Raw genomic sequence first — 22,000 nt, forward strand, 5'->3', positions numbered from 1 at the left:
GCATCACTCATGAAATTCATGTGTAAATTAACTGGTTTCTATCACTACAATAACAGCAAACCTGGATATGGATGGACTAGTACATAACAAATATATAAAAAGATCATTTCTCTGCAGTGAGTATAACTGGAAACACGTAGAAGGGACCTTGAAATAAGGTCGACAGTAAAGGATTATCATTGAATGTACAGTCTGATATTTAAAAAAAAAAATGGTGCATAAAGGTACATGATAGAAGTTATATTAAACAGTAGCTCCACAAAAATTAGCTTGTTGATTCAGAAGTCGATGTTGTGCTTCTTGAGGAGGGCTTGAAGTTTCTGGTTCTCTTGTTCCTGAGACAGACGCACACAGAGAGAAAAGAGTCGGTTTGTCGTTGGACCTGAGTCATCATAGCACACCGTTCTGTCATAATAACTTTTTGTCAGACGATATATTGTCTCAGAAATTATCGCGATAAACGATATTATTGTCATTTGAAGATCATTTTATACCACTGATATAATGATAATATTATAACATGATATATCTTAGCTGCTAATGTGAAATGTGGCAATATTGATGTCAAAGAATGATCAAGGTTAAGTCCATGTATCATATGATAAGTCCATATATAGACATGATGAGTACGTTATTGTATAAGTCGATAACGTAATTATTGTGACAGGTCTAAGTGTTCATTTTAAGATTTACACACTACACAAGTAGGTTAGTTTTTTTAGCAATGTTGCTTCATTGTGAGGTCAGCAATGTCGTCATCATTTCTCAATATCTTCCCACATATCTTGAGTATTCTTCCCCACACTATCTCAGTGAATCTGGACCTTTGTATTTTAACATCTGATTCAATATGAAGACAGAAAGAAGTACCAGTTTATCAGCGCGCTCCTGCATCTCTGTGACTCTTTTGACGAGGTGGTCGTAGCTCTCCTTCAACTTGTGGATCTGCTGGTGTGCCCGGGTCTTCACCGACACCAGGATCCCTACAATACATTCAAACACAGTCAACCATACATCTTACAATTATTATACTGACTTTATTGTTGAATATTTGTCAACTGTTAATATTCTGCAGCAATTTAAATACCCAAAATTAAATTATTTAGCTCTTAGCTATTTTGTCATAAGTGATGAGGTATGATCGTTATAGATGATATAGATATAGATGTCTCCTACTTCACTCTTCCATTCTTAGTGCTTGTACACTGGAAGCTTCAAGTTTCCACATCAGACTTGTGTAAGCTGAGTATTAGACGAGGATTGGCTCTAAACTAGTTGCGATGTCACAAATCCTGCTTATAGCTACATGTCTTAAACTGATATTTGAGATTAGCTCTGAGATACAGTATACCAGTAGTATCCAAACCTGCTCCTGGAGGTCTACTGCACACTTGACTTTAATAATGAACTTGTTATCAAGCAGCTGAAGCTTTTCAACACGCTTGATAGTGAGTTAAATATTAGAATCAGGTGTGTTAGAGTGGAGAGATCCCTAAAACATGCAGGACAGTAGCTCTCCAGGAGCAGTGTTGGAGAACACTACAGTATGATAAAGTCACTGTATGTGTCTACTTTGAGTAAATACCAGGACTATTAATGACTGTATATTTAATGTGATCCTCTGTACCAACAGGACAATATACTCCAGGTTAGATACTATCTACATTTTTTGCTAATTATTAATATTTATCTGAAAGTGTTCCCTTGTTTGAAAGAACTATAAAATAAAAAATAAAAACAGATAACCTGTGTTATGCAATTTGCACAGTACTAGGAACATTTTTCAGTACAGTATGATCCAATGCAACATCACAAAAATGAGCATAGATTGTTAAAAACTAGAGGTTATACACTTAATACAGCTTATATTTTTGTATTTAAATGCATCTCTCTGCACTGCTGTTCCTGTTATTTTGTCCGCACCCTGTACACACTTTTATACCAATGAATGTTACCGTTGATAATTCTGGCCACCCTCCATAGTCGCAGAAGGATGAGGAGGTTCATCCCAGCAAAGGCGTCCTCATGGAAGATGAAAACCACGTCCAACACGAAGGACACCACCACAATTACACCATCAAACACCTCGAATTTATGCTGGAAGAACTCCAGGCCATACGCAAACAGCTTCCCAAGCAGCTCCACCATGAAGAATGTGAGAAGAGCCAGACTCAGGTAGTGAAACACCTGCCAAGGACAGTAAGTCATATAAAAAGTATTGATAATAACAACTCTTTTCTTGCAGTAAGCGGACAAATCTTTTGTCTCACCTCAGCAGCGATGTGTCCATGTCCCAAATCAATAATTGCCAGATCAATAAGCAGCTCGGCCAGCACAAACAAGGCATCGAGAACTACCAAACACACCACCACTACCTGAAAGCAAAGTCACACAATATGTAGATGACACCTCCTTTTATACACATTACAGCAGCTCTATTTACAAACACGACTGACTATCTCTAACAGTTTTATATCAACAAGCTCTTTGAAGTCATCTTCTTGGACTTTGGGAAATTGTGATGTTTGTTTTTCACTATTTTCTCACACTTTATTTAGTCAAGCAAGAATAAAAATGCCAAACATTAATTGGTTCCAGCTTTTAACATCTGTCTCTCTCTGGTGGAAATGACTGCTAACTGACTTTCTTTGGGATTTGGACTGTTGTGCAAACAAAACAAGCTCTTAGAATACATCATCTTGGACTTAGGGAAAATTGTGATGTCTGTTTTTCACTTTATTAAGTCAAAAAGTTGGGTATATGCACACATCCGGAAGAAAGAAAACAGGTGCTGGACCAAAGAACTAAACTAAGAGCCAAAGAACCCATTGCAAGTATAGTTTGATGGGATATCAAGAGTATCCCATTAAACCAGTGGTCTCCAACCCTGCTCCTGGAGAGCTACTGCCCTGCATGTTTTAGGTATCTCCTCACTCTAACACACCTGATTCTAATAATCAAATCGTTATCAAGCCCTTTGACGAGCCTCAGCTGCTTGATAACGAGTTAGAGTGAGGAGATACCTAAAACATGCAGGGCAGTAGCTCTCCAGGAGCAGGGTTGGAGACCACTGCATTAAACTATACCTGCATTGGGAGCTACAGTGAGTAGTCTTCCAACTTTATTAAGTCATACAAGAATAAAAAATAATCAGAGGTATCAATTTGGAGAAATTATTAATTTTTTTAAATGGATCTGTGAGAGTTCTCTACCGACAGCGTACCTGGAACCGGTCTGAGCTGTACAGCCTTCGCAGAGCATCTCTGAAGCTCACTGTTTGTGGAAACTGGCCGGTGGCTGGACTCAACTCCTCGCTGGCCACGTGCAGCTCTTCTTCCTCCAAATGGACCGGCTGATCATCACCCACGGTGGTGAAATATCTCAGGTACTTCGCCATGACAGCAGGTTCCACAAAAGGAGAGGACCACGTCCCACCTCAGCTCACTTCAGAGGGAAGAACATGAAGTTTGCATTTAAATTCAAAGTTGTTTCAAATCCTAACAGTTTCTTTATCTAACTTAATAAACTGCAATGTAGGCAGAGATAGTTATTCCAGGAAATCCTACGCTGGCTGTGCCACTTGACAGGAGCGAAAGTATTTGATGACTAAAGCAGGCCAGTAACAGCCAGAGCAAAGCTGTTTCTTTCTTTTTTTAACCCTGAGCTGTGCAATATCATGTCAGCATCTGGACAGATTTCTCCATATGTTTGTCAATCTGACTTCACTTCTCCTTTTACAGGGTTGCAAAATGTTATTGAGAAAGCAAACCAGCTCATTCTGGTGTGAGAAGTATAATAAATATAACCCAAGAGCTACTAAATGATGACTGATTGCAGTGTGGTGGAAAAAAAACATCCACTAAACATCAGCTTGATGCATCCTTGTTGACCTGTGCAAAAAAGTCATTAAACTTAGACATCAGAACCGAACTCCTAAATTTACTATCCTGTCAACTTTTCATTTTAAAGAGCACATATTGAAATTGAGCAAATCGTTTTTGAGTAAAGACAGATACTGTTAAATATAAAGTGACAGGCAGCAGATGTGAGAAGTGTAAACGTTGCAGATGTTGAACCAAACAGAAGAACACATGTGAGAAAACTCACAAATAATGCGTCATTTTTCCTAACAGATTTCTGCGGAAATCAGCTGCAACAGTCTGCGTGAATAAACTGTCTCTGTCTATTTAGCTGTTAGCAGTTGTTCAGGGGCCACAGCTGGCCAAACTCGTGATAAAAACATCCGTTTGTTGTGATTTTGCCAAGCAAGCATTTTTGAGTGTAACTTTAACGCAGCTGCGAGTATCCAGAGCTTCAGATTAAACACGACAGAGGTAAAGTCCTTACTTTCTATTAGAGATGAAATGACTTACCCCTTTTCCTCCACTTTTCCCTGCAGAAGTTAAACACGCTCCTCTCCTCTGAGAAAAAAAACTCTTGATCTCTGTTCACTTCAACCAGAGAAACTCCTCCTCCAAACCAAACCCCGTTCACTTCTTCGCACCAAATTGCATTATCAATCTGACGCTTTATGACTTGCTTGGGAAATGGAAATGTCACACTGCTGTCAGTTATGATGGAAGAACATTCAGGAGTCTCAACCACTTGTTTCACACACTGTTTATAAGTCAGTTACATTGTTTCCAACATTGCACCAACAAAACCCACTAAACGCCAGACTTTGGCTTGCATTTCTAAATCTTATTGAAATATGTTGATATAAATGCTTCTTGGTTGATTTTATGCAAGCCGAATTAAAGTGCTAAGGCTAACCTATTTCATCAAGGTCAGGGTTAGTGGGTTCAGAGTACAGGTATATGTTGGCAGGGAAACTACCTTTTAAATATACTTATTTGTGGACGGAGTTTGGTTTGACATAACGGACCTGCCCCTAATGAGCGTTTTCCTAAAAGGAGGAGGAGGAGGGGGGGGGGGGGGGGGGGGGGGGGGGGGTTGCATCCTGCAAGTCTGCGTGACAGCAAGCACTTGAATTCAGTTACATGACCATTAGTTTTTACATACATTTAAACTGTCCTGCTATAATGTTTTTGAGATTCTGCCTGGTGGGATTTTGGCCATAAGGGTTCAACATAAAATAAATAAATAACCCAAATTATATTCAACTCTGTTTAAATCTGAACTATTATGCTGTATATAAAACACGACGTAATAATTGTGTGTTTTCAGCTTACCATGCTTACAATGTATCGATATGTCAGTTTAGTGTAGTTCTATGTGACACTGGTCAGTTGTGTAACCAGTTACACTCAGCTGTGTTTCTCAACTGGAGCTCGAACGCCTCCTTACACCACACTGACCCCTAGTGGCTCCAGCTAAACGTTACACAGCTAAATACAGTATCGAGTAGGCTTATCTATCTCTGTCTGTCTGTCTGTCTGGACAATGTTGATACTTGTTTTAAAAATAGTTTTGCATGTATCTTACGGTGTGTTTGTGTCTAAGCTGCTCCACTGCAACCTCCAACAGTGTTTATTGATGTTTAATTTGAAGCATCAGTCAGGTTCTTTCAGGTTAAAGGTTGGATCATTGGACTTGCTGAAGCTGCCTCCTGCAGTCATTTGGGTCCCAACCTCCCCTGCAGTAGACTGTTGCAGACTGACCACGTGTCCCATGATCATTGTTTCCCAAAGCTCAAGGTTGTTGGGGAATTTTCCAAACTTATGTCTCATTAACTGGCATACACTGGGTCAAACTAAGCCTTGAGGTCACACCAAATCTTGACTGTGAGACACGGTCTCCCTTTGAGACAGTAGTAGGCAGATGTCTGTAACCAGATGTTGGATACTGTGGACCCTGAGGACTAGAGGACAAGGGTGCTGAGCTGCATTCCCAGACATTGTCCTCATTTGTAGACCAATAGACTAAATTGTATATGCTGTAGATGATGTTGTATCTGGCCATATTTGGGCATGGTTCATTTATGGCATTATCTATGCGGCTTACTATAGGATTATCCCCGGGGGACCAAAACTCCAGAATGGAAGGGAGCATCGGGACAGAGCGTGTACTGATTTTTTTTCATTCTCCTTGACGTCGCCAAATAACCCAAGCAGTGAACGACCCAAAGATATTCAGTTTACTATACGGGAGACCAAGTTAACAAGAAAATATACACATTTGAGAAGCTGGAATTGGGGTATTTGGATTTTTTTTTTGTACACTTAGAGGCAATAGAGCACATCTTTAAGTTGATATACTAACTTTCTAGCAAACAGCATTCACATTTATGATGGTGTTCTGTTTCTGTTCACCTGGCGAATGGAAGCCCAATATTCACTCTCTTTTAGATCAGATTATTCTTGATCAACATGCTATGTTGTAAAAAGCCAAGTATTTTTCTCAGGAATTGGCATAAACTAAAACAGAGCTAAAAGTAGAGTGAAAATTGGACTAACAATTATCAGATGAAGACAAAAAGGACTTTAAATGAATGATTGTTGCTATGTGGCAGAAAGTAAAAATATGTATGAGGTTATAGCTTGTTCCACAATCACAAAAAACAATTTATGCAGCTTTAACAAACCAGTGACGACTCTCTGACCAATCAGCGGCCGGCAGTCTGTTGACATCACATTTAGTATCGGCTCGGCTCGCTTGGAACCTCACCAGAGCAGGTACTAAAAAAGTACCAGGTACCAGGTACTATCCCTAGTGGAAACGCAAAAAAAGTGTAGTGCTAGAAAAAGCCCCATTAGTCAGTAGAGGGATTGTTGTTTTGTTTCCTCTTTTCTGTTTTCTTCTCCTGGGATCAGATTCACTTCTTTCACCCATCTCTTTCTACTCTTCTACAGAATTCCTCTTCTGTTGAAACCAAATGTGATCAACCTTTTGCTAGACATTACTGTATGATAATCTCACTAGCATCAAGCACAATTGGAATTTTAATATCGGTAATTTCCCTATTAATTTCAATTCTCCTTTTGATTTGACTTCTCTTTACTGGGTTTCTTGCCACATTAGTCAAAAATGCATAATGCTGTAGTGTACAGAATAATGAAATAAAGTCTAAAGCCATCTGAAACTGCTCTTCATATCACTGTAGATGATTGTGAAAGTGCAACACACACACACACACACACACACACACACTCACACACACACTCTCTACCTCAGCCACAGATATGTAGTTTAGCTTCTGCCCGCATGCTTAAACCAGTCGGACTGCATTCTTTGACAGCTCAGATATCATATGACAATTAGACCTGTGCATTCACTGATCAGGACTGCTGAAAAAGATAAGCACTGTCTTTCATATTTCACTGCTTTTATACCTGTGGGTGTATCCTTTCTGTTCACTGAGATGAACAGAAAGCTCTTTCTCGGTACAAACCTGTTGAACAGAGGAGAGCTGCTGGAGTTACGCTCATTCATGGGACTCTCGTGAGTAAGTTTAACTCATTATTAAAAAAGTTGTTCTCTGTTTATTGGGATGTTTTTCTGTCATTTTATATCAGTCTGATATATTCATCACAGCGATATTTGATTATTGGTGTTGAAGTCATTAGAGATGCCTGTATTCATGTACATATTAAGTAACATTGTATTTTATAATAGCTGTTTTTTAAAGGTATGTGAGAATAGTTAGGAGTCTTTTAAATCTCATAATGAAACAATGAGACAGCAGATGACAGGGTCATTATACAATGAATTAATATGCATTCTACAGTATACTGAAGACACCACCTTAACTTACATTTTATTCATTTTTTTGTTTCCCTTTGTCTTTTTCTCCATTGTCTCTTATCAGAGTGGCAGCACGTTTTTTCCACAATGAAAAGGTACTGTAACCATTACTTTCTACCACCTACTGCTTGTTTTAAATAGACTCTATTTGCGATTAAGCAGGTAAAGAAACTTGACCTGACACATATTGAAATGATTGTCATGAACTTTTGATTATGTCAGGCTTTCACACCTTCCTTATCTCTCTCTGGCCTCATTACATATCATTTGGGCTTTGGTGCAAAAGCATGTACAATTACAGTCATCCATAGGAACCCTTTACAATAGAGGGAAACTCTTTGCAAAACACATGGGCCTGAACAATATGACAATATACAGTAAGACAATATAAATGTGTATATTTTCATAGATTTTATCCCTTAATATTTCTGGTTGTATTATAGTAATGATATATGTACTGTATGTACACAATAAATGAAACTGTATTTATATATTTGTTTTCTGAAACACATCCACAGGTCCACATCAACAAAAACAAAATAAAATAAAACACAAGACAATACAAGGACTATACAGTACTTTGTGTAGGCTGAGCTAATGCTATCATGACTTCATTTGTGGATTCAGTTAACTGAACCATGAATCTGTACTATAACTTCCTCAACACAGCATAAAAGGTGGGGACATAGTTAAAAACAAATATGTGACTGGCACTCATCCATCTTGGAAGCGTAAGCAGAATTCTAAATGCATCATTGTATGCAACCTGAAGCTTCTTCATTTTTGCTTTGCTGTAATTGCACCACAGACGGGCTGTATAGAGTACAATATGCTTTAAAAAGAACTGTCTTTACATCATCCGTACATACAGTACCAGTCAAAAGTTTGGACACACTTTCTCATTGTAGTGAATTAGAGTGACCTCAGTGATATCGATATATAGGATTACAAATACCATAACAGAGCATTTTATTCATGCTACACACTACCTTTCTTGTTGATAGCTTGTTGGTATGGTTGCCTCTAAATATATGTATTTTTCATTCTGATCTGATCCTACGTGTCTGCCAGGACTCATCAAGAGAGACCAGACTCCCCTGGACCCAGCTGTGTGTCCTTTAAGAGTGACCAGTCAAAGGAATCACCTATTATGTTGAAAGATGGAAACGATCCTCCTGAAAAAGAGTAAACTTTAAACTCCAACTGATTGTCCATTACAGATCAGTTGCGTTAAAGAAATATTTTATGTTTTTTGATTTCATGATGTGACCTCTAGTTTGGTGATGGAATAGCATCATTTACTGTGTCAATCTACATAGCTGAAGCTCTTATTTCAATACAGTCATTAAAATCTTCCATAAAGCACTAACGTGGCATTCATAGGCAGAGCAGATGGTCACACTGAGCCTGATAGCAGCCTGCCAGTTGCTGTCAATCAAACACAGAAACTGACAAGCTCCTCCAGTCACTGAGACAACAATGAGCATGTCTAATATTTCCCCCAAGAGCTTTTTTTCATCGTAATGATAAAAATCTATTAATAGTGCATTTAAAAAAAAGGTTGACATTATTTTTGACTGCAAAAGCAAATGTGATTTCAGTTCAGCTTGAAAATGATTTAGGAGGAATAACAGGTTTTTTGAGTATGTTCATTTTCATTTTGACTTGCCATAGCAGTCAACACAGTTGTGACTCATAACATAACTGATTTGGGAAACTACTGCCCACACTGTGGTATTTCCAAACCTCTGAATTCTCAGATCATATCTGTCTCCATTTATAGGAGTGATCAAGAGAGACCAGACTCCCCTAAAACCAGTTGTGTGTCCATTAAGAGTGACCTCAGTGATATCGAAATATAGGATTACAAATACCATAACAGAGCATTTTATTCATGCTACACACTACCTTTCTTGTTGATAGCTTGTCGGTATGGTTGCCTCTAAATATATGTATGATCTGATCCTATGTGTCTGCCAGGACTCATCAAGAGAGACCAGACTCCCCTGGACCCAGCTGTGTGTCCTTTAAGAGTGACCAGTCAAAGGAATCACCTATTATGTTGAAAGATGGAAACGATCCTCCTGAAAAAGAGTAAACTCCAACTGAAATTAAATTTCATACTACAACATCTGCTCTGTAAATCACTCCTGTTCTCCTTTGCTAAAAAAAAAAAAAATCAAAAACCAAAAAGAAGAAATTTATATTTTATTATTTCTTTATATTTTGGTTTTATGATGGTACCACCTATTTCTGCATTAATATGATGGAATACCGTTAGGTATATAGGTGGCTCCATGCCCTTTGGAAAAGTGAAACTAACTCATCAATCAATGCTCTCAGCTCAACCTGCCACTTGGGAAACTACTGCCCCTGAATTCTCAGATCATATCTGTCTCCATGTACAGGAGTGATCAAGAGAGACCAGACTCCCCTAAAACCAGTTGTGTGTCCATTAAGAGTGACCAGTCAAAGGAAGCACCTCTTGGGTTCAGACATGGACAGTGTTCTCCTGATAAGAGGTAAGATGTTACTAGTATTAGATGATGAATGTATTCATCTGCTAAAGTTATGTTGGGCATGTACTGTATTTATTCTTGTAATATTATGAGGCTTTAACTAAGTTGTTGTACCTAAACAGAGAGGTAGGTAATATCAAAGCTTTCCAAAATGATCTAACAATGACTCAAATGTTGTTGGTCAGTCTTTTGGTTACTGGTCAACACTTCGATCCATACAGACACAGCAACAACATACCTTGATGGATTGCAGTACATTTTGGTTCTCAAAGAATGAATCCTAATGACTTTGATGAACCCCTGACTTCTCATTCAGTGCCACCAACAGGTCAGATGTTTCATTAATCCAGTAAAATATCTCAACATCTACTGGCTGGATAGACACAATGTGCTACAGACGTTCATGTTCCCCTCAGGATAAAATGTAATAACCTTGTTATTCCCTTATGATGGGGACTGTGGAGGCATATCCTTAAAGGGTCGCACAGACCTCCATGTCATAGCCAATGGTACCCTGAATGCTGTTCGGTATTGGGATGAAATCCTCAGAACAATTGTCAGACCTTACGCTGGTGCAGTGGGTACTGGGTTCCTCCTGGTGCAGGACAATGCCCGGCTTCATGTGGCCAGAGTGTGTAGGCAGTTCCTGGATGATGAAGGCTCTGATGCCATTGACTGACCTTCATGTTTCTCTGACCTAAATCCAACTGAGCACCTATGGGACATTATGAATCAGTACATCTGATGCCCTGATCCAGGTCTGGGAGGAGTTCCTCTAAGACACCCACTGCTGACTCATCAGGAGCATGTCCAGACATTGTCGGGAGTGCATGCATGGGCCATACACACTACTGAGTCACATTATGAGTTGGTGTGATGAAATTCACACAACTTGGATCAGCCTGTGATTACAAATGTTTTACTTGATTTTCAGTGTGATTTTTGAATCCAGACCTCAGTGGGTTGATGATTTTGGTTTCCTTTGAACATTGTCACATCATTTTGTTCTCAACAAATTGTACAATGTACATCAGTAAAGATTCTTTCAACTTGAATAATTCGTTCATCAAGATCCAATGTGTGATTTAAGTGTCCCCTTAAGTTTTTTGAGCAGTGTAGTTTCTGGTTATACAGTAGCTCAGGCGATGAAATTAGATGGTGATGTTCCTATCAGTCCGTCAGGATCCGTCTGGAGAAAACAGATTTTCCGGAACCTAGCTGTATGTCTATAAAGACTGATGGATCAATGGAACCTCCCTTTACATTCATGGGTGGACATGACTTTCCTGAAATGACATATGTATTATTACTATCAAAATCATACTGCATCCATTGTTTTTTTATTTATTGTGTATTTAGATTTTCCAATCCTTTTAGCTAATCTAAGGTGGTTAAGGATCAACAAATGTCCCAAACAGGAGGCTACAGTTATAAAAATCTGGAAGGCTGGAGGGCACATGTAGTATGAGCTAACACTTCATGCTTTATTTCATGTGTACTTCACAGAGTCAGCCAATGGAGGGCAGATGTTACCACTGATCCGTTTCCTGAGCATGATCGAACAGACTTGGACTACATATTTATGGTGTGTAAATGTACACCTTTTACTTCATCTAGAAGAAATTATATGAAATGAGAGTCAGTTTTATAATTGTCACCCTCTCAAACAGGAAGGTGTCATGCTATTTTTGTATCAATAGGTAAAATATTATTTTCTTCTCCTTTCCAGATACTTGAAAAGAACATTATCACTTTTGTGAAGAATGAGCTAAAGGGGTTCAAGAGGGTTTTGAGTCCAGATGACCCAAAATGTTTGGAGAAGAACAGGGAGGATGAGGATGTGATCGATGATCAAGAGAAAGAGCACAGAAGGAGCAGTAGACAGGCTTTTCTGAAGATCTCACTGAACTTCCTCAGAAGAATGAAACAGGATCAGCTGGCTGACTCTCTGCAGAGCAGTAAGATGCTTTGTAAAATGTTTACATTAATCCAAAGAGACAACTGTCCAGTACATTTCCAAAATGACTTTAAGGGCCTGATTTACTAAGATCCCCAATAGTGGGTACTAAATTGCGTGCACGGTGCAATAGATTGCGCGTGCCGTTTACGTGCGTTTTGCGGGTGATCTACTAAGAATAACTGCGTAAATGAAAACAGGTGCAACGGGGTGGAGACAGCAGTATTTACATGAGGGTTGTGTGTCTTTATGGAGAGTTTGGACGAGCAGAAAGCTGCAAGCGCAAAATGAAATGTGATCAGGTTCTAGTGGAAGAGGTTAACTAATATATTGAGTTATAACAAAAACAAATATTACCAGAAAAAATCCACATATGGGAGAGTATTTGTAACGAAGTCAATGCTGTTAGTAAAACCAAAAATATTCCACTCCAAAATTATTAACACAGGTGGAAAAACTCTGTCCTGTGTGTATTCTGTCATTGTGCCTCCGTCTCCTCCTCACTTGGGTAAAGTTAGAAAGAGATTGGCAGATTAGAACAACAGCGATCAATAGCTCACAAAAAAAAACATTGTTAAAACATAAAAAATGTCTCTTTCCTATCGTAGTAAGGTAGACTATTGACTACAAACTCATTTTCGCCAAAACGAGTCGTCCTCCAGGCTGCAGGAAATATATTGCTCTCTATGCACTGCGGGCGGAGAAGCGAGCGCTTAGGTACCGTCTACAAAGTGCAGTACCGAAGCGAAAAATATTCAATATCTCAACTTTTATTCACTGTAGTCTCACCAAATTCACTCCACACATCAATGGTCACCTGATAACCACACTACAAAAGTTATTTCATAAAAAATTATTTGTGCATATATTTGGGGAATTTTATTGTGAAAAATCGTCAATAGCGTTAATATTATACAGTGTAGGATGACCAAAATCATGCTACACAGGGTCACCTGATAATCATACTACAACAGTTATTTCAGGAAAAAAATAAAATTGCATATTTTTGGGGAATTTTATTGTGAAAAATCGTCAATAGCGTTAATATTATACAGTGTAGGACGACCAAAATCATGCTACACAATAAGGGTCACCTGATAATCGTACTACAACAGTTATTTCAGAAAAATATGTTTTTGCATATTTTTGGGGAATTTTATTGTGAATAATCGTCAATAGCGTTAATATTATAAACTGTATACTCACCAAAATCATGCTACACAACAATGGTCACCTGATAATCGTACTACAACAGTCATTTCAGGAAAAAATAAATTTTGCATATTTTTGGGGAATTTTATTGTGAAAAATCGTTAATAGCGTTAATATTATACAGTGTAGGACGACCAAAATCATGCTACACAACTAGGGTCACCTGATAATCATACTACGACAGTTATTTCAGAAAAAAAAATTGCATATTTTTGGGGAATTTTATTGTGAAAAATCGTCAATAGCGTTAATATTATACAGTGTAGGACGACCAAAATCATGCTACACAACAAGGGTCACCTGATAATCGTACTACAACAGTCATTTCAGAAAAACATTTTTTTGCATATTTTTGGGGAATTTTATTGTGAAAAATCGTCAATAGCGTTAATATTATACAGTGTAGGACGACCAAAATCATGCTACACAACAAGGGTCACCTGATAATCGTACTACAACAGTCATTTCTGGAAAAAATAAATTTTGCATATTTTTGGGGAATTTTATTATGAAAAATCGTCAATAGCGTTAATATTATACAGTGTAGGACGACCAAAATCATGCTACACAACAATGGTCACCTGAAAATCGTACTACAACAGTTATTTCAGAAAAATATGTTTTTGCATATTTTTGGGGAATTTTATTGTGAAAAATCGTCAATAGCGTTAATATTATACAGTGTAGGACGACCAAAATCATGCTACACAACAAGGGTCACCTGATAATCGTACTACAACAGTCATTTCAGGAAAAAATAAATTTTGAATATTTTTGGGGAATTTTATTGTGAAAAATCGTCAATAGCGTTAATATTATACAGTGTAAGACGACCAAAATCATGCTACACAACAAGGGTCACCTGATAATCGTACTACAACAGTCATTTCAGACAAATTTATTTTTGCATATTTTTGGGGAATTTTATTGTGAAAAATCGTCAATAGCGTTAATAGTATACAGTGTAGGATGACCAAAATCATGCTACACAACAAGGGTCACCTGATAATCGTACTACAACAGTTATTTCAGAAAAATATGTTTTTGCATATTTTTGGGCAATTTTATTGTGAAAAATCGTCAATAGCGTTAATATTATACAGTGTAGGACGACCAAAATCATGCTACACAACAAGGGTCACCTGATAATCGTACTACAACAGTCATTTCAGGAAAAAATAAATTTTGCATATTTTTGGGGAATTTTATTGTGAAAAATTGTCAATAGCGTTAATATTATACAGTGTAGGACGACCAAAATCATGCTACACAACAAGGGTCACCTGATAATCGTACTACAACAGTCATTTCAGACAAATTTATTTTTGCATATTTTTGGGGAATTTTATTGTGAAAAATCGTCAATAGCGTTAATATTATATAGTGTAGGACGACCAAAATCATGCTACACAACAAGGGTCACCTGATAATCGTACTACAACAGTCATTTCAGACAAATTTATTTTTGCATATTTTTGGGGAATTTTATTGTGAAAAATCGTCAATAGCGTTAATATTATACAGTGTAGGACGACCAAAATCATGCTACACAACAAGGGTCACCTGATAATCGTACTACAACAGTCATTTCAGAAAAATGTATTTTTGCATATTTTTGGGGAATTTTATTGTGAAAAATCGTCAATAGCGTTAATATTATACAGTGTATACTCACCAAAATCATGCTACACAACAATGGTCACCTGATAATCGTACTACAACAGTCATTTCAGAAAAATTTATTTTTGCAAATTTTTGGGGAATTTTATTGTGAAAAATCGTCAATAGCGTTAATATTATACAGTTTAGGATGACCAAAATCATGCTACACAACAAGGGTCACCTGATAATCGTACTACAACAGTCATTTCAGGAAAAAATAAATTTGGCATATTTTTTGGGCAATTTTATTGTGAAAAATTGTCAATAGCGTTAATATTATACAGTGTAGGACGACCAAAATCATACTACACAACAAGGGTCACCTGATAATCATACTACAACAGTCATTTCAGGAAAATTTATTTTTGCAAATCTTTTGGGAATTTTATTGTGAATAATCGTCAATAGCGTTAATATTATACACTGTATACTCACCAAAATCATGCTACACAACAATGGTCACCTGATAATCATACTACAACAGTTATTTCAGGAAAAAAAAATTGCATATTTTTGGGGAATTTTATTGTGAAAAATCGTCAATAGCGTTAATATTATAAAGTGTAGGACGACCAAAATCATGCTACACAACAAGGGTCACCTGATAATCATACTACAACAGTCATTTCAGGAAATAATAAATTTTGCATATTTTTGGGGAATTTTATTGTGAAAAATCATCAATAGCATTAATATTATACAGTGTAGGACGACCAAAATCATGCTACACAACAAGGGTCACCTGATAATCGTACTACAACAGTCATTTCTGGAAAAAATAAATTTTGCATATTTTTGGGGAATTTTATTGTGAAAAATCGTCAATAGCGTTAATAGTATACAGTGTAGGATGACCAAAATCATGCTACACAACAAGGGTCACCTGATAATCGTACTACAACAGTTATTTCAGAAAAATGTGTTTTTGCATATTTTTGGGCAATTTTATTGTGAAAAATCGTCAATAGCGTTAATAGTATACAGTGTAGGACGACCAAAATCATGCTACACAACAAGGGTCACCTGATAATCGTACTACAACAGTCATTTCAGAAAAATTTATTTTTGCATATTTTTGGGGAATTTTATTGTGAAAAATCGTCAATAGCGTTAATATTATACAGTGTAGGACGACCAAAATCATGCTACACAACAAGGGTCACCTGATAATCGTACTACAACAGTCATTTCAGAAAAATTTATTTTTGCATATTTTTGGGCAATTTTATTGTGAAATATCGTCAATAGCGTTAATATTATACAGTGTAGGACGACCAAAATCATGCTACACAACAAGGGTCACCTGATAATCGTACTACAACAGTCATTTCAGGAAAAAATAAATTTTGAATATTTTTGGGGAATTTTATTGTGAAAAATCGTCAATAGCGTTAATATTATACAGTGTAAGACGACCAAAATCATGCTACACAACAAGGGTCACCTGATAATCGTACTACAACAGTCATTTCAGACAAATTTATTTTTGCATATTTTTGGGGAATTTTATTGTGAAAAATCGTCAATAGCGTTAATAGTATACAGTGTAGGATGACCAAAATCATGCTACACAACAAGGGTCACCTGATAATCGTACTACAACAGTTATTTCAGAAAAATATGTTTTTGCATATTTTTGGGCAATTTTATTGTGAAAAATCGTCAATAGCGTTAATATTATACAGTGTAGGATGACCAAAATAATGCTACACAACAAGGGTCACCTGATAATCGTACTACAAGTCATTTCAGGAAAAAATAAATTTTGCATATTTTTGGGTAATTTTATTGTGAAAAATCGTCAATAGCGTTAATATTATACAGTGTAGGACGACCAAAATCATGCTACACAACAAGGGTCACCTGATAATCGTACTACAACAGTCATTTCAGGAAAAAATTAATTTTGCACACTTTTGGGGAATTTTATTGTGAAAAATCGTCAATAGCGTTAATATTATACAGTGTAGGACGACCAAAATCATGCTACACAACAAGGGTCACCTGATAATCGTACTACAACAGTCATTTCAGGAAAAAATAAATTTAGCATGTTTTTGGGTAATTTTATTGTGAAAAATCGTCAATAGCGTTAATAGTATACAGTGTAGGACGACCAAAATCATGCTACACAACAAGGGTCACCTGATAATCGTACTACAACAGTCATTTCAGAAAAATTTATTTTTGCATATTTTTGGGGAATTTTATTGTGAAAAATCGTCAATAGCGTTAATATTATACAGTGTAGGACGACCAAAATCATGCTACACAACAAGGGTCACCTGATAATCGTACTACAACAGTCATTTCTGGAAAAAATAAATTTTGCATATTTTTGGGGAATTTTATTGTGAAAAATCGTCAATAGCGTTAATATTATACAGTGTAGGACGACCAAAATCATGCTACACAACAAGGGTCACCTGATAATCGTACTACAACAGTCATTTCAGGAAAAAATAAATTTTGCATATTTTTGGGGAATTTTATTGTGAAAAATCGTCAATAGCGTTAATATTATACAGTGTAGGACGACCAAAATCATGCTACACAACAATGGTCACCTGAAAATCGTACTACAACAGTTATTTCAGAAAAATATGTTTTTGCATATTTTTGGGGAATTTTATTGTGAAAAATCGTCAATAGCGTTAATATTATACAGTGTAGGACGACCAAAATCATGCTACACAACAAGGGTCACCTGATAATCGTACTACAACAGTCATTTCAGGAAAAAATAAATTTTGAATATTTTTGGGGAATTTTATTGTGAAAAATCGTCAATAGCGTTAATATTATACAGTGTAAGACGACCAAAATCATGCTACACAACAAGGGTCACCTGATAATCGTACTACAACAGTCATTTCAGACAAATTTATTTTTGCATATTTTTGGGGAATTTTATTGTGAAAAATCGTCAATAGCGTTAATAGTATACAGTGTAGGATGACCAAAATCATGCTACACAACAAGGGTCACCTGATAATCGTACTACAACAGTTATTTCAGAAAAATATGTTTTTGCATATTTTTGGGCAATTTTATTGTGAAAAATCGTCAATAGCGTTAATATTATACAGTGTAGGACGACCAAAATCATGCTACACAACAAGGGTCACCTGATAATCGTACTACAACAGTCATTTCAGAAAAATGTATTTTTGCATATTTTTGGGGAATTTTATTGTGAAAAATCGTCAATAGCGTTAATATTATACAGTGTATACTCACCAAAATCATGCTACACAACAATGGTCACCTGATAATCGTACTACAACAGTCATTTCAGAAAAATTTATTTTTGCAAATTTTTGGGGAATTTTATTGTGAAAAATCGTCAATAGCGTTAATATTATACAGTGTAGGACGACCAAAATCATGCTACACAACAAGGGTCACCTGATAATCGTACTACAACAGTCATTTCTGGAAAAAATAAATTTTGCATATTTTTGGGGAATTTTATTGTGAAAAATCGTCAATAGCGTTAATAGTATACAGTGTAGGATGACCAAAATCATGCTACACAACAAGGGTCACCTGATAATCGTACTACAACAGTTATTTCAGAAAAATGTGTTTTTGCATATTTTTGGGCAATTTTATTGTGAAAAATCGTCAATAGCGTTAATAGTATACAGTGTAGGACGACCAAAATCATGCTACACAACAAGGGTCACCTGATAATCGTACTACAACAGTCATTTCAGAAAAATTTATTTTTGCATATTTTTGGGGAATTTTATTGTGAAAAATCGTCAATAGCGTTAATATTATACAGTGTAGGACGACCAAAATCATGCTACACAACAAGGGTCACCTGATAACCGTACTACAACAGTCATTTCAGAAAAATTTATTTTTGCATATTTTTGGGCAATTTTATTGTGAAATATCGTCAATAGCGTTAATATTATACAGTGTAGGACGACCAAAATCATGCTACACAACAAGGGTCACCTGATAATCGTACTACAACAGTCATTTCTGGAAAAAATAAATTTTGCATATTTTTGGGGAATTTTATTGTGAAAAATCGTCAATAGCGTAAATATTATACAGTGTAGGACGACCAAAATCATGCTACACAACAAGGGTCACCTGATAATCGTACTACAACAGTCATTTCAGAAAAATTTATTTTTGCATATTTTTGGGGAATTTTATTGTGAAAAATCGTCAATAGCGTTAATATTATACAGTGTAGGACGACCAAAATCATGCTACACAACAAGGGTCACCTGATAATCGTACTACAACAGTTATTTCAGAAAAATGTGTTTTTGCATATTTTTGGGGAATTTTATTGTGAAAAATCGTCAATAGCGTTAATATTATACATTGTAGGACGACCAAAATCATGCTACACAACAAGGGTCACCTGATAATCGTACTACAACAGTCATTTCTGGAAAAATTTATTTTTGCATATTTTTGGGGAATTTTATTGTGAAAAATCGTCAATAGCGTTAATATTATACAGTGTAGGACGACCAAAATCATGCTACACAACAAGGGTCACCTGATAATCGTACTACAACAGTCATTTCAGAAAAATTTATTTTTGCATATTTTTGGGGAATTTTATTGTGAAAAATCGTCAATAGCGTTAATATTATACAGTGTAGGACGACCAAAATCATGCTACACAACAAGGGTCACCTGATAATCGTACTACAACAGTCATTTCAGACAAATTTATTTTTGCATATTTTTGGGGAATTTTATTGTGAAAAATCGTCAATAGCGTTAATATTATACAGTGTAGGACGACCAAAATCATGCTACACAACAAGGGTCACCTGATAATCGTACTACAACAGTCATTTCAGGAAAAAATAAATTTTGCATATTTTTGGGGAATTTTATTGTGAAAAATCGTTAATAGCGTTAATAGTATACAGAGTAGGACGACCAAAATCATGGTACACAACAAGGGTCACCTGATAATCGTACTACAACAGTCATTTCAGAAAAATATACTTTTGCATATTTTTGGGCAATTTTATTGTGAAAAATCGTCAATAGCGTTAATATTATACAGTGTAGGATGACCAAAATAATGCTACACAACAAGGGTCACCTGATAATCGTACTACAAGTCATTTCAGGAAAAAATAAATTTTGCATATTTTTGGGGAATTTTATTGTGAAAAATCATCAATAGCGTTAATATTATACAGTGTAGGACGACCAAAATCATGCTACACAACAAGGGTCACCTGATAATCGTACTACAACAGTCATTTCTGGAAAAAAAAAATTTTGCATATCTTTGGGGAATTTTATTGTGAAAAATCGTCAATAGCGTTAATATTATACAGTGTAGGATGACCAAAATCATGCTACACAACAAGGGTCACCTGATAATCGTACTACAACAGTCATTTCAGAAAAATTTATTTTTGCATATTTTTGGGGAATTTTATTGTGAAAAATCGGAAATATCGTTAATATTATACAGTGTAGGACGACCAAAATCATGCTACACAACAAGGGTCACCTGATAATCGTACTACAACAGTCATTTCAGGAAAAAATAAATTTTGCATATTTTTGGGGAATTTTATTGTGAAAAATCGTCAATAGCGTTAATATTATACAGTTTAGGATGACTAAAATAATGCTACACAACAAGGGTCACCTGATAATCGTACTACAAAAGTCATTTCAGGAAAAAATAAATTTTGCATATTTTTGGGGAATTTTATTGTGAAAAATCGTCAATAGCGTTAATATTATACAGTGTAGGACGACCAAAATCATGCTACACAACAAGGGTCACCTGATAATCGTACTACAACAGTCATTTCAGGAAAAAATTAATTTTGCACACTTTTGGGGAATTTTATTGTGAAAAATCGTCAATAGCGTTAATATTATACAGTGTAGGACGACCAAAATCATGCTACACAACAAGGGTCACCTGATAATCGTACTACAACAGTCATTTCAGGAAAAAATAAATTTAGCATGTTTTTGGGTAATTTTATTGTGAAAAATCGTCAATAGCGTTAATAGTATACAGTGTAGGACGACCAAAATCATGCTACACAACAAGGGTCACCTGATAATCGTACTACAACAGTCATTTCAGAAAAATTTATTTTTGCATATTTTTGGGGAATTTTATTGTGAAAAATCATCAATAGCGTTAATATTATACAGTGTAGGACGACCAAAATCATGCTACACAACAAGGGTCACCTGATAATCGTACTACAACAGTCATTTCAGAAAAATTTATTTTTGCATATTTTTGGGGAATTTTATTGTGAAAAATCGTCAATAGCGTTAATATTATACAGTGTAGGACGACCAAAATCATGCTACACAACAAGGGTCACCTGATAATCGTACTACAACAGTCATTTCTGGAAAAAATAAATTTTGCATATTTTTGGGGAATTTTATTGTGAAAAATCGTCAATAGCGTTAATATTATACAGTGTAGGACGACCAAAATCATGCTACACAACAAGGGTCACCTGATAATCGTACTACAACAGTCATTTCTGGAAAAAATAAATTTTGCATATTTTTGGGGAATTTTATTGTGAAAAATCGTCAATAGCGTTAATATTATACAGTGTAGGACGACCAAAATCATGCTACACAACAATGGTCACCTGAAAATCGTACTACAACAGTTATTTCAGAAAAATATGTTTTTGCATATTTTTGGGGAATTTTATTGTGAAAAATCGTCAATAGCGTTAATATTATACAGTGTAGGACGACCAAAATCATGCTACACAACAAGGGTCACCTGATAATCGTACTACAACAGTCATTTCAGGAAAAAATAAATTTTGAATATTTTTGGGGAATTTTATTGTGAAAAATCGTCAATAGCGTTAATATTATACAGTGTAAGACGACCAAAATCATGCTACACAACAAGGGTCACCTGATAATCGTACTACAACAGTCATTT

The 22,000-nt window shown here is 36.1% G+C and overlaps 2 protein-coding genes across 2 annotated transcripts in view; one reads left to right on the top strand and one right to left on the bottom strand.

Moving 5' to 3' along the window:
- Positions 1-207: 207 nt before the first annotated feature.
- Positions 208-4,447, bottom strand: hvcn1 (hydrogen voltage-gated channel 1). Its single transcript, XM_062425470.1, has 6 exons — positions 4,374-4,447; positions 3,224-3,444; positions 2,271-2,375; positions 1,956-2,187; positions 871-983; positions 208-335 (listed from the first exon to the last, which is right to left on the bottom strand). The coding sequence occupies exons 2-6, from the start codon at positions 3,395-3,397 to the stop codon at positions 279-281; spliced, it is 681 nt and encodes a 226-aa protein (XP_062281454.1). The 5' UTR covers positions 3,398-3,444; positions 4,374-4,447; the 3' UTR covers positions 208-278.
- A 7,627-nt stretch (positions 4,448-12,074) lies between these two features.
- LOC133985746 (NLR family CARD domain-containing protein 3-like) overlaps positions 12,075-22,000 on the top strand; it is a 112,127-nt gene continuing 102,201 nt past the window's right edge. Inside the window, exon 1 of the mRNA XM_062425443.1 lies at positions 12,075-12,181. Coding sequence (XP_062281427.1) covers positions 12,145-12,181 — 37 coding nt within the window. The 5' untranslated portion in view covers positions 12,075-12,144. The remainder of the gene's footprint in view (positions 12,182-22,000) is intronic.

The sequence above is a fragment of the Scomber scombrus genome, chromosome 9, assembly GCF_963691925.1.
Source record: "Scomber scombrus chromosome 9, fScoSco1.1, whole genome shotgun sequence".
Classification (NCBI taxonomy): Eukaryota; Metazoa; Chordata; class Actinopteri; order Scombriformes; family Scombridae; genus Scomber; species Scomber scombrus.